The 13,746-nt window shown below is 37.3% G+C and overlaps 2 protein-coding genes across 3 annotated transcripts in view; both read right to left on the reverse strand.

Moving 5' to 3' along the window:
- Nucleotides 1-1,128, reverse strand: part of LOC107698855 (coiled-coil domain-containing protein 150-like) — a 14,218-nt gene extending 13,090 nt beyond the window's left edge. The window contains exons 1-2 of the mRNA XM_016499984.1: nt 999-1,128; nt 264-626 (exon numbers count right to left, since the gene is read on the reverse strand). Coding sequence (XP_016355470.1) covers nt 264-626; nt 999-1,125 — 490 coding nt within the window. The 5' untranslated portion in view covers nt 1,126-1,128. The remainder of the gene's footprint in view (nt 1-263; nt 627-998) is intronic.
- Nucleotides 1,129-2,155: 1,027 nt separating this feature from the next.
- Nucleotides 2,156-10,213, reverse strand: LOC107698871 (ubiquitin carboxyl-terminal hydrolase 16-like). 2 transcript variants are annotated; one of them, XM_016500008.1, is made up of 17 exons: nt 10,073-10,213; nt 9,674-9,754; nt 9,398-9,582; nt 9,121-9,221; nt 8,919-9,034; nt 8,508-8,710; nt 8,324-8,419; nt 8,103-8,233; nt 7,774-7,861; nt 7,546-7,627; nt 6,802-6,947; nt 6,553-6,726; nt 5,204-5,852; nt 3,422-3,513; nt 3,262-3,348; nt 2,975-3,122; nt 2,156-2,798 (listed from the first exon to the last, which is right to left on the reverse strand). In XM_016500008.1, the coding sequence occupies exons 2-17, from the start codon at nt 9,732-9,734 to the stop codon at nt 2,677-2,679; spliced, it is 2,481 nt and encodes an 826-aa protein (XP_016355494.1). In that variant the 5' UTR covers nt 9,735-9,754; nt 10,073-10,213; the 3' UTR covers nt 2,156-2,676. The 2 variants fall into 2 exon arrangements, with proteins under 2 accessions (XP_016355494.1, XP_016355493.1); XM_016500007.1 differs by having other exon boundaries at nt 2,156-2,801.
- Nucleotides 10,214-13,746: the final 3,533 nt, after the last annotated feature.

Here is a 13,746-nt window from a genome sequence, read left to right on the forward strand (position 1 = left end):
TCTATATATATATATATATATATATATATTTATATATTTATAATTATTTTTTTTTTTTATTGGATATTTTATTGTGCATGCTCATTTACCCTGTTTTTACATTTGGACTCTTCTATTGTCATCTAATGCTCTTCTAAAGTCAATTTTAAAAACACTAATAATTTAATGACACTGTTAAATGTAATGTATTGCAAATCTCAAATATCCATACTGCTGTGATGCATAATTCACATTTAGATTCACATGCACCACTGAAAACTGACCCATGTTGGATGGATTGAGCTGTCTGTCCGTCTCCAGACGGAAGGTGGTGAGTTTCAGAGCGTGCAAAACACTTTCTAATCTGCACACTCGTGCGACCAGCGTTTCACACTGTCTCCACAGCAAACCCTCTCCTGTGGCACTCAGGGCCCGGTGGATGTTCACAGGACTGATGGGACGCTTAGAGGAGCTCCCATCTGAAGAGTTCACGAGCAGCTGATCTGCAGACGCTCCCAAAGAGCCCAGACTCCTCACTAACTCCTCTGTCTGCTGCTCCGCTGTCTGAAGACGCCGCTGTAAGATGGAGAGAGACTCCGGAGCCGTGGCCCCTACACTCAGGGGACAGATCACTGACCTGGACATTACTGAGAGAGACAGACAGACAGACAGACAGATATAGATAGACAGACAGATAGGTAGATAGACAAGACAAACAGAAAGACAGAGACAAAACAACGTATTGTTTAACCTTAATTATAGCTAAATCGTAATTTAATGACATTTAAATGTTTTTGGTCAGGTAAAAGCTCTGCAAAAAATATAATGGTATTAACATGGAAATTTAAATCAGTGCATCGGACAAAAACTCACTGGTACAGTACTTGACGTCGGTGAATCTCATTAACAAAACATTTGCATTTCCGTCACACGCTGAGGCGTTAAATAAACTGTTTGTTTGTATTAACTGAATGCAGAGTAGATTTCATTTGTTTTGAACATCTGTTGTTGTTGCTTACAGTGAGCCCAGCACTTCCGGCTTAGATGGTTACCGTGGAGACCGTTCCCTCTCGTGCTCCGTTCTAAACTCCCGCCATAGCGAAAGAAAACGAAACTAGAGCGGGAAAAATGCTTTGATGGAAACATTAAGGAAGCGGGGCGAAGTGGCCCGGAAGTTCTGATCTGATTGGTCAGGTATGCGAAATTAAAAGTTTAATTTTAACTCTTCACTGTGTGTGTGTGTGTGTGTGTGTGTGTGTGTGTGTGTGTTTAGTAGCTTTCAACGTTTCTCAAAATTATTCTGGTGTAAATGTTTGTTCATACTACTGCTGAGAGAACGGCCAGGTCACGTGGGGTTTGTTACTTTTCTCATTTAATCACAGTCGTTTTTTTAAATTATTATTAATGCCAAGGTACCAAAGATAAAAGTACATAAAATATCAACATTACGTACAAAGTGCTGACATTACATGCAAAGCACCATTTATACATGTAATATAACTATAAACAAATAATACAAAACAAAAGCTTTAACAAAATAAAATCACAGTCGTTTGTGATGAAAGGACACGGGATTTTAGTCTATAATTTTACAGCGATTGATGCGCCAGATATTGATGTACATAAAAATAATTTATCAGATTGAAAGTTTAAAGTTTTTAGCACACAAGTTTCTTCTAAGGAACGTAAAACGTCTTAATATTTGAGCGCAGCTACATGGGGTACTGATTGTTGAGCCGTCGAGCGCCCCCTTGAGGAAGTAAAATTGTATCATACATAGCTATTATTAATGCGCAGTAAATAGTGCCGCCCAAAAATATTGTTTCCTTGTACAACACAGAGTATAGTTTTGACAAGAGACGCACAGACGCTTTTGAGAAGTGAAAATTGTCAGTTTTATTTATTTGTATCTTAAGCCTTCTTAGAATGTTAGAAAACAAAACATTTGCCATTATACTGAGGACAGTAAGGTATTTATTGCAATATAAAATTGTACCAATATATATTTCAGTTTAGTTTTACATTTTAGAGATAAAAGGATGAATCTCTGTAAAATAATGTTGGTCATATTTCACCCCAAAATTAAACGAAAATAGTTTGACTATTTCGCATATAAAAATGCCTATTCCTAAGACCATTATTTATTTAGATTGTGGCATTTTTAAATACAGTTTTAACACTGATACCATTTAAAAATGTGTCCATGATCATTTACTAAACATAAATAAAAATAAGACTTCTTTATAACAATGAGAATTAATTATATATACCTTTAATGTTGGGGTGGAATAGGACTTTTCTTCATGAGATTCATGCAAGATGACTATCTGTCTTGGCAGCAGATACTTGAGAAACGCTGTATGAGGCAAACAACCACACCAAAGCCTTATCAAACCGTTCCATCCTGATCTAGAGGTAAGAAAAAATATTTCATCGCTTTTGAATCACCACTGAAAATGATTAACTCAATTTTAAAAAATGATCCCAAGTAAGTTCTGCATCTTGTTTGGATGAATTAAAACTTTCCCCTGAACAACAGCTGATAACAGAGAAAAAATTAAAGATGAAGCTCATGTAAACGACTTTGATTCAAGTTTTCAATTCATTTGCAGTGTGTTTTAACAGGATTTCCCAGCAGCAGCAGAGTGGAATAAAGCACAAGCAGCCCTTTGTTTTGAAGATTATTCCTCATGCGAGTTATGAGATCTTCTCGTAGAACAGGAGGTAGGCTTGGGAACTCTGCACTTTGGCCTCTGGAACCGGATGGACGCTGCTGTCGCTGATGTGAAACCATGATCCTTTACTGGCCTCAGCATGACCTGCTACCAGATGATGGTTAGAAATAGATAATAATCTAAATGTCACTTTATTTCCAACTAAATGCAATTTGCATTAAGCACACACAAACTGATTTTCCGGCCTCCAATATTAATGCATGTTCACATAAATCTATAAAGGTCATCGAAACCTCCAACTCAACAGCACAGATACTCACAACCAGCATCCAGTCCATTTTCTACATAATTGCGCGTAGAGGGTCGTGATTTGACGTAGGCTGTATAATGTCCAGACCGCATGGTGCCACTGTGTTCCACTATACCATAAAGAATATACAGCACTCGCATCTCGCCCTCCTTCACTCCCTAAAAACACAAACACACATCTGGGTAACAGGGTTTGAGGCACTGCTGAACCAGTTTTGAGTGAGTTTACTGAACCCAGAACCCAAGGAGTGATGTAAGGATGGATACGTGATGTGAAAACCAATGATCATTTGCTCACCTTGCAGTTTAATGAGCAGAATGGAGTGAGATCCAGGATCTGAGGGAACTGCACATGTCTGTTCACCTTACAAACACTGTATCCAACCTACAGGCAAAGAAATGACAAAATAAGTGTATGGTGTTAAGAGATCTGACAGAGGAGGAACAAGGTGTTTTACCTGCTGGAATCTCTTCAGGTGGAGCGTGAGCACTGCTGGAGGATCAGAGATCAACATCTGCTTCAGAGCATCTCTGTAAACAGCTTTCTTACCTGACAACAACAACAAAAAAATCCGTTTAGAAGCTCTGTTTTCACAACTGAGGTTTATAATGAGGTTTCCAGGGGCGTGGGAAGATGTTTTAGGTTGGGGGTGCAGTACGCTGTACTGCGGGTGCGATAGAGTCTATTTACACTAAGTGAAAATAGCAGTATTTTTTAGTGATATGCTATTTACACTAAGTGAAAATCGCTATAGATTTTATTTATACTATGTTAAAATAGCAGGATATTCTGCTAATTACTTATTGCAAATAGTGGCAATTATCTGCACCTCGGCATTGTAATACATTATAAAACAGTATGCAATAATAACTTAGAGTGTAAATTTTAATTCAGATTATTAAATGGATGCCACCTTATTGGGACAAAAGCCCTCTACACCTACCCTAACCCTACCCAATACTTTATTTTCAACTTTTTGATTATTTCCTTCATTTTTATTAAAAAGAAATGCTTTTCTGATGTGATTTGAAATTTGAAAAGGGAGAAAAAGAAAGTTCGCGAAAAGGCAGATTCGAACCCGGGTCGATCGCGTCAAAAGGAGTATGACACGCTTTACCATCTACGCCACTGAATCTAACGATTGATGTCCGTCTTTAGTAATGTTGACTAGCCCCATCACACGTTGGTGAGTGGAGTTAGTATAAATAGCTTCTGCCAACAATGCGGGCTATTTGCACTTTTTTTTTTTATTCCCAACAGTTAAACAGTTGCCCACAGAAAAAAACAGGGGGTGCTGCAGCACCCTCAGCACCCCCACTTCCCGCACCTATGGAGGCTTCTGAAGTGTGAAGTGAAGTGAAAGTGACATGTGGCCAAGTATGGTGACCCATACTAGGACATTAGGCCACGACTTCCCACGACTTTGACCGTGTTGCGTTCAATTACTAAAAAACAGGTCATTTCAGGAGATCCAAAAAAACTGCACAGCAGCAAATATGGGTAAAGGGTGTACAATGATTTTTGGTCAATTTAAAATATGAAAGTGGTCCGGCTTGAATAAAGCCCCATGCAATAATGTGCTCCAGACAATACCGAAGGCTATTTTAATATATTATTACATTATTATAAATTATAAATATAAATATTTAATATACTTTAATGTATTTAATGATTGCAAATAAGATTTAAAAAAATAGCTGAAACATTTATACTGCTAAATATTAAAATTTGCATAAAAGTTGACTAATTAATTTGAAGTGGAAGAATAAATATTTGTATTGTAACTTGTAGTGTTGGTTTTTCTAGAGATTAAACCAAAAACCCATTAAAAGTTAATATTTCCATTAGTAATAGAGTCTTTGTTCTTTTTGTCTGGATGTCTCAGCAGTGGATATATGTAGAAATCATAACATGACAAAATAATCACAATGTATAATTTTTGGCCAAGTCATGCAGACCCACTGTAGAATAAAAGGAGAGAAAACAGTAAAAAAACAAAGTAATATCTTATGTTCACTTGCATGTCATGCAACTATCAGCCAATATCATTAACAATACCAGTATTATTAAATTGGAGAAATACTAAGTAACTCAAAATCCCGGGGGGTTTTCAAGTAAATATTTTATGTCTAAGTGGTTCAGCTGACAAAATGTTTGTGAACCCTAGATTGGGCTGTTTAAAATGGAGACAAGAGTGAGCTAAAACAGCTGTTGATATGGTAAAAGTTGAGCACAGTACCGTCTGCGGCTTTATGTCCAGACTGGCGTTTTGTGCAGGTGACACACATCAGTCTGTTGTTCTCTGTGAGATGTTCCACCTCAGTGAACTGATACAGACAGGACTCCACCGAACACTCCTGCTTCTCTGGCGCCGTCCTGCTGGCCAGTGATTGAAAGGCCAGCTCAGGGTCCTGATTCACTACTGTGTATTCCTTCGCATCGTCTGAGGCCTCATCTCCACTCTCCATCTCACTTTCTGTTTTTAGTGACAGAATATTCAGTTCTTCTGTTAACCGATCCTCTTCAGCACAAAGCTGGTCAGCACCATCATCTTCCTCAATTGCATTCACATCTTGTGCTTTTTCTCCCTCTACAGACACATCTTCAGAGGCCTGGTCTTCAGATAAGGCGTTAAAGCAGTTGTTGACAGAAGCAGCATGTTCTTGCTCCGATTCCTCGTCATCTTCATCCTCATTTTGTGAGAGAGCAGGAGGTTTCTCAGGGCTCAAATTCTCCTGGCTGTTTTCGCCTGCTTCTTCATCAGCGCTGCCATTTACTGATAGACTCTGATTGGAGGCATCCCGTGGATCAGTGCTGCTATCCGTGCTCTGATTGGTCAGAGCATCCAAAGTGACTTTACTGCCCAGTTTCTGCTGACGTCTCTGAGTCTATGGACACAAAAGTAAAAAAAAAAATACATCTGTATCACACATGGTCTGGATACTACTTTATAGTATATACTTTACATATTTACTCAATTCACAAAAAAAATTAAGAACAGTGGAGGCTAAAATGTGCAATTTTGCACTAATCGACCAAAGCAATTACTAATAAATGGCTAAAATAAATAAAAAAAAAATAGTTTTTTTTTTGGCAATTTAATTCTGGCTCATATCAAGGCAATATATACATAATAGGTTTCAATGAAATTTAATGGACATTTATTTTACATAATATTTACCCAAAATTCACAAAATAAATGATGAACAGTTGGTGCTAAAATGTCCAATGCCAAAGAAATTACTAATAAATGGCAACATTTATTGCAATTTAATTCTGGCTCAAATAAATGCTATATAGCTATATATATATATATATATATATATATATATTCAATTAAATTTAATTAACATTAACATTAATTTTTACATACGCAAAATTCACAAAATAAACAGAACAGGTGGAGCTAAAACGTCTTGTTAAATTCCAATGACATTAACACTAAATGTACACATTTTGGCAATTATACAGCCTGGTTGATATATAATATATATACACATGAGTACCACTAATTATAACACAATTACAAAGACATAATTCCCACTTTACTGACCATCTGAACTAGTGTGTCTATGTGTGTGTCTTCACCTTGGCTTGTTTCTTGGCCTGTTTCTTTGCTTTCTTCTGCTGGTACTTGCTTCCTGTTCCTGTAGGCATGTCTTCATTCCCATTGGCCAGAGATGCTGTGTTTTCTCGGTCTCCATCATCACTGACGCTGCTGCGATACTGCGTGACTTTCTTCTGATTCTTCTTCCTGTAGGCCTGGAGGAAACACTCAAATCAGATCACTTCCCCAGAATATTCACATGAGGGATAAAGCAGCTACATGATTCTTACCTCATCAGCTACAGGAAGAGAAAGATCCAGAAACATCTCTGTCACCAGAGACACAGTTTTGCACTCTTTACACATCACTGTGCTGCTCATCTCTCCACCAAACACTCGGTCCACAAAGTTCTTGGGTACACCGTTTCTCTCGTACTCTGGTGAAAATGAGTTATTAATTTAATGTTACTCCTGTATAATTAAGTTATATATATATATATGTGACCTTAGACCACAAAACCAGTCATAAGGGTCAATATCTCGAAATTGAGATTTATACATAATCTGAAAGCTGAATAAATAAGCTTTCCATTGATGTATGGTTTGTTATGATAGGACAACATTTGGCCGATATACAACTATTTGAAAATCTGGAATCTGAGGATGCAAAAAAAAAAAAAATCAAAATACTGAGAAAATCGCCTTTAAAGTTGTCCAAATGAAGTTCTTAGCAATGCATATTACTAATCAAAAATTAAGTTTTGATATATTTACGGTAGGAAACTTACAAAATATCTTCATGGAACATGATCTTTACTTAATATCCTAATGATTTTTGGCATAAAAGAAAAATTGATAACTTTGACCCATACAATGTTTTTTTGGCTACTGCTACAAATATACCCCAGCGACTTAAGACTGGTTTTGTGCTCCAGGGTCACATACATACATATATATATATATATAAAAGTTTTGGGTTTATTCATGCTCTAAAATATATTATTGCCATTTTGATAATCTGATAATGGCTTGTACCTTTAATAACCTTTTTCATCTGCTCAGCCTCAATGCTTTTGCCAGAGTTTTTCAAAGCCTCCAGAATTCCAGAATTTACTCTCTAAAAATTACAGGACATGAACACAGAGTAAAAGAAGGATTTAGTTAAACCAAAATGTCTCATACATTTTTTAAAGTGGTTTCAAGTGACAAAAGAAAACAAGCATTTCATCTGGTTTGTGTTCACGTCCTGTTAGAGGTTCATACTTTCACTTCTTCTGCTCTAATGCCGTCCAGAAGGTACCGCAGAAGCTCCTGACTGTCCTGCTGCTGAAAGCCTTTAAAGCGTGGAGCTCTGTGAAAAATAGTTCATAATAAGACTCATGGTCACCAAGGCTGCATGTATTTGATCAAAAATACTTAAAAACCATTAATATTGTGAAAAATTAGTAGAGTTTTTTTTTTCTTCAGGATTCCAGCGACCAAGAGACCAAATATATGAAATAGAAACATTTTAGGACATGCAGGTGTTAAATACATCAGTAAAACAGAACTTTTCTCTTATTATGAGGTGACTACACTGTGTAGCTACTTACTTTTTACACACTTGTGTGAAGAGTTCTTTAGGGGTCACGACACCTTTCTTGGTCTCCTGGATTTCATTCAGAAACTGACACATAGCCAGTGTGAGCAACCCGGGCCTTTCCAGCTGGATCTGAAGAGGTTCCTGAAAACATGATGTGAAAACATCCTGTTAGATGAAGCTTCATGCATAAAAAGAACCAGAAAAGAACATAATGCGGCTCAGCATCAGTACCAGCTCAGGAGACACTGCAGGTGTGATGGTGAAGCAGCTCTTCTCATCTGTGATCTGGTTCAGCAGTTCTCGCAAAAACTGCGTCTGCGATAAATTCTGAGAGAAAGGCGAGAACATCGGGGTTTGCAGAGCTTGCATGCATATTTGTTTCTCATGTGAAGCGTCTCGAACTCTGAATCTGTACCTGCATGACTGCATTGAAGAAACACGTGTTGCCCAGATTACTGAGACCCCTGACGCTCACGACACTAGAGCTTCCTGCGGCTGCTGCTTTCTGTCTTTTGGGACTGTCATCATGTTTTGAGCTGCTCTTCTGCTTCTCCTTGTTCTCGTTCTCCAGCGTTTGCTCTGCAGGATTCGTCACTGAACTCTCTTCCGTCTTACTTTCTGCAGAGTATGTTTGCAAATTTATGTTTTTGTTTTTTTTTGAGGAAAGACACTACAGGCAAAAACATGTTACTATTTCATGCACTGGTCAATTTTGAGAGTGGCTATTCGGTCTTCTTTCAAACAAATACATTAAAAAACACTTATTGGTCAACTACTACTGCAATTATATAAGTGCAAATGGCTCTAAAACCTCTAAAACACCTACTTCTGTTGGAACTCCTCTTGCCAGGATCCGACAGCACTTGTTTTCTAATGTTTGTGATCAGCTGCGCCAGCTGCCCAGTGCTGGAAAACTGAACTTCATCATCACAGATGTAACACCTGCAGCACATCGGAGCAGAAGGTAAGAGGTCTGAACACACAAACCCTGCCACATTTCAGTGAGGAGGTGGATGCGTGTCACTTACCAGACGCTCCACACGTCCAGACTGAGCACTAAACAGTGTGGCTCAGATCGAGGCGTCTCGTAGTGCTTGATCGCATGCTGATTCTCCAATCTCCCGCAGCCCTGATGAGGATCACAACATTGTTTATGTGCAACTGGCCAATAGCAACATGTCATAAATCACCTGGGCTGCATTTCCCAAAAGCATAAGCCTAAGTTGATCGTAGCTCCATTGGTGACAATGGTTCTACATTCAACTTAGGCTTACTAAGTCCTGTTACTAAGCCCTGATCACTTACTCTGTGGCCGCATTTCAGGCACATCCACACAGCTGGACTTTCTCTGTCAGGTTCATTCTCTAAGATCTGCTGTTCACCAGGTTTGTCCGGCTCACAGTCTTGACACGAGCTCCATTGCTCATTCAGACCGGCTTTCTTCAGTAAGTTGTGCTCTGTTCCTTTACGGATGTGAGTGCAGGAAACCCCTTACAAAGCAGCAGGAGAATCATGTGTGAGGTTTCATGATTAAAATCACTGTCAGCAGTTCATTGTTCTGGGCAGCTGTCATACATGTACCTGCTGTCTCAGTGCTGCTTTCTGCTCGAGGACTAATGTCTTTCCCCTTCTTTTTACCCATTTTGGTTTTTAGAAGAGCACCTGAATGGGGTTAAAAACATGACATGTGTATTATCAACACATAATAATAATACAACATAAGTCATAATAATACAACATTATACTTTTATTATATCAAATTAACGCCAATGATTGACTGTTGTGAAGACAGGAGGTCTCTGCAAATACCTCTCCGATGCCAAATACTTTGAGAAAAGTAATAAAGTGGCATCAATTTAAAGATTAAGTGATTAATATACAATTAATATTGGACGTTAAATCCACTGAAAATATAAATGAACTGCAACAGCTTTTATTTTCAAAAGAAAAACATGGCAAAAACAGTTTACGTCTACTTACGAAGCCACCAAATTCATTTAAATCTCTGTAAAGGGAAATTCATCCATCCAAATTCCCGTAATTAAACGGTTTATAGCGACACAAATTGCATTAAAACCATCAGTGTAAAGCATGTTCTGACTATTTCCGGGTGACGCTCCATTCCGCTTTAGTTCATTTCAAAATAAAAGTCTGACTGAAGCATATTTAAATGAAGATATGGCAGGGCACATATTCTTCCTCTAAACGGGATCCAGGGGGAGCCCATCTCATGGGGTAACACAAATAAAAATAAACAAATATACATATACATACAAAGGCTATACACATAGATGTTAATTAGACTATATTTATACTCATGCTCAAACTCCCCATTTGTTGATAGTTTTTGAGGTTTTTTTATTTCTCCTTGAGAAAATAGATTTGCTGGTCTTTGGCCTGCGAACCTAATGGTTAGCCATTATTATTTTATGATGATATTTGTGTTTGTAAACTAGTTTTGTCAGGAGCCAAAAAGTCTGTTCTTATATTAAATGATAAGAAACACATTTAACAGTGCTTTACATTTCAGGTACTTGTCTTGCACTGTAAAATTAACCCTAACAACCCCTTAATACAACCCCAATACAGCCATCTTCTATTATTACACCAAAGGTTAGAGCTTATATTGTTAACTACAGTTCTCATTTTCTCAACAACAAAACAAATAATAATAAAAAAATCACCAAAGGTTAGAGCCTATATTGTTAACTACACAGTTCTCATTTTCTCAACAACAAAACAAATAATAATAAAAAAATAAAAGACACCCCATTCTTGCTGCATTGTCTTGGAAAAGTATCATTTGTCAAATTGTAAAAATTGTGTATCATTGAAATTCACCTGAAAAATCAAGTCAAGTTAAGTCAAGTCACTTTTATTTATATAGTGCTTTATACAATATTGATTGTGTCAAAGCAGCTCTAGTGTCGACAGGAAAATAGCTTCAATAATGCAAGAGGAGAATAACAAAATCCAAAAGAGAGTCATTTTCCAGCTAAAGTCAGCTCATTGATGATTCAGTGATGTCTTCATCCAGTTCAGCTCTCTTCCAAAAGTATCTGTGCAATCAGTCAAGCGTCCCATTTGTGGTTAACAATGGCAAATGAGGAACAACAGTCATATGAGGCACTGAATTTCTGCTGACCATTAGAACAGACTTTGGAATACATTTATGAACTTTGTCAGATTGTTTAATGTTTATACAATGATTATACCTTCTGCAAAACTCCCCAAATAACAATATATAAATAAAAAAATCATCCATCCAATCTCTAAAAATAGTGATTTAATCCTACATATGATAGAGCTGTTATTCCAAATAGGTGTATTATGCGTAGAGAATGAATACACTGATGAACCAAAACATTATGGCCTCCAGTCTAATATGGTTTTGGTCCTCCTAGTGCAGCCCAAACAGCATGACCCGCCGAGTGACAGACTAGACCCCTGAAGGTGTCCTGTTGTATCTGGCACTAAGACATTAGCAGTAGATCCTTCCTGTCCCTGAGTTGTGAGGTTGAGCCGTCATGGATTGAAGTGGTTGGTCCAGGACATCCCACAGATGCTCAATCAGCTATTTTTATTTTTAGCTAAGAGTTTTCTCTTCAAACCTATTCACAAAGCTGCTGAGACAAACTTTTACTAAGGAATAGAGAGAAGTCTTGAGCTGTCCACATGAATGCGGTTATTTTTAAAACCGCAGCTTTTTCTATGCGGTTTGGCCGTTCGTCCACACGCAAACGCAGCACCGGGTCACTCCATTTTTAAAAATATCCGTGTAGGTGTGTACTTGGTGGACATGGCCTAAGGCCCTGTCCACATGAATGCGGTTATTTTTAAAACCGCAGCACCGGGTCACTGAAACCGAACATTTTTGAAAACGCCTGCCAGGGTGAAGATTTTCAAAAACTCCGGTTGCAGTGTTATCGTATGGTGCCTGGGAGGTGACATGGTCAGTTCACTTAGTTTTGTCGTGGCCACGACATAATAACTTGTGGGAACGTGATATGTTGTGGCCACGAGATGCTATGTTGAGAGAACAACATTTTTCTCGTGGCCACGAGTTTAATGCGTAAACAAACTTGCGTGACCATAGCAACCCGGGATTATCAAAAATGGATAAAACATTTTTATTAACATTAAACATTTTATTTAATATTTGTATATTATTATTATTACATTAACTTATTAGGGCTATATTTTTACATTTATTGTTATATGCTTATTTCCCCTTTTCAATTTGTTTATCGCTTTACCTAGTTAACGTTTTATATAATTATGCTAGCATTTGCTAGCCTACCATATATTTTGCAAATAAACGCCTGACAATTATGCGAATAAAGTTTTGACTTTATGATTGCATTTATGCCCATGTGTGATAAATGAGTGCGTTGTGTTTTCATTTACAAATGAAACTACGTGAATGATTAATTCCTCAACTAAACACTATAGTATTTATAATTATGGTCTATTAATTAGCCGAAATAAAATGAAATCTATGTTAAATATAAACTGCATTCCAGAAAAAAATCCCAGTCAGCGTAATCAAAGCTTTACTGGCACGTCGAGCATTTACAGTAGCCTAATATTTACAAAAATATTCAGAACATTAAGTAAAGAGATCGAAATGAAGGGGAAAAATTTATATATACGGGTATAAAAATATAACCAATAATAATAGGCTAATAATAATAATAATAATAATAATAATATACAAATATTATGGGGAAAAGACGATCAGTTAATGGACTTACAAGACTGTAGGATGGATAAAAATGTTTTCTTGTAGACCTATTTTATATTATGCACTTTATGTAACATTTATTCATGATAAACTTCATGCTGACTAATCGCACGTAATACAGTCCGGTAGTCAAGGCCTACGGTTAATATAATAATGTAATAATTTCTATAATAAATAATATAATAATTTCTTAAAGGCACAATATGTACAATTTTTTAATTAAAATATCAAAAACCACTCGAACAGTGTATTTCGCTGACTTGTGCACTTACATTATCCCAAATGTTTCGAAGATTGTTTAAATCCAGAGAAATAAGCAATTTTAACTAGTAACACGGGCCGTGTCTATAGTGTCATTGTGTCGCCTGCAAATGACGTCATAACCCTTCGATTTCCGGTTTTGTTTTGTAGAAATCATGGAAACACCAAAGATTGTGCCTTTAATTCAAAATAAAACTTAAGTGAACCGAACATGTCACCTCCCGGGCACCACAGGAAACACCTGAACATTACTTTTAACGCGAGCTATAAACGTGGCGTTCCGTGTCTTCCCTGACTGAATCAGGCATCACATTTAGCAAGGCAAACCAGTGATGGGCCGCTAGAGGGCATCGAAACTCCGTCCAACATTTTAAATATGCCATACACAATTTTACCTTGTTGAATAAAGTTATGCATTGCAACCTCAACAAATTAATACGTTTGCAACTCTCCACAGTTAAAGGTAAACATCTCTTTAAATCTTGAGACAATCCAGAGCTACTCATTTATTTGTCCTTGATCAAACCCTAAGACGATCTCTGCTTTTGTGGTCCCCCCACCAACTGTTCTGCTTTTTTTTTCCCCATACCAGTTTTCAAAATTAACCTTTGCTACATTGATGTAATCACAATACTGATGTAATTTCAAC

This window comes from Sinocyclocheilus anshuiensis, unplaced genomic scaffold, assembly GCF_001515605.1.
Source record: "Sinocyclocheilus anshuiensis isolate Anshui unplaced genomic scaffold, SAMN03320099.WGS_v1.1 scaffold2168, whole genome shotgun sequence".
In the NCBI taxonomy this organism is placed as follows: Eukaryota; Metazoa; Chordata; class Actinopteri; order Cypriniformes; family Cyprinidae; genus Sinocyclocheilus; species Sinocyclocheilus anshuiensis.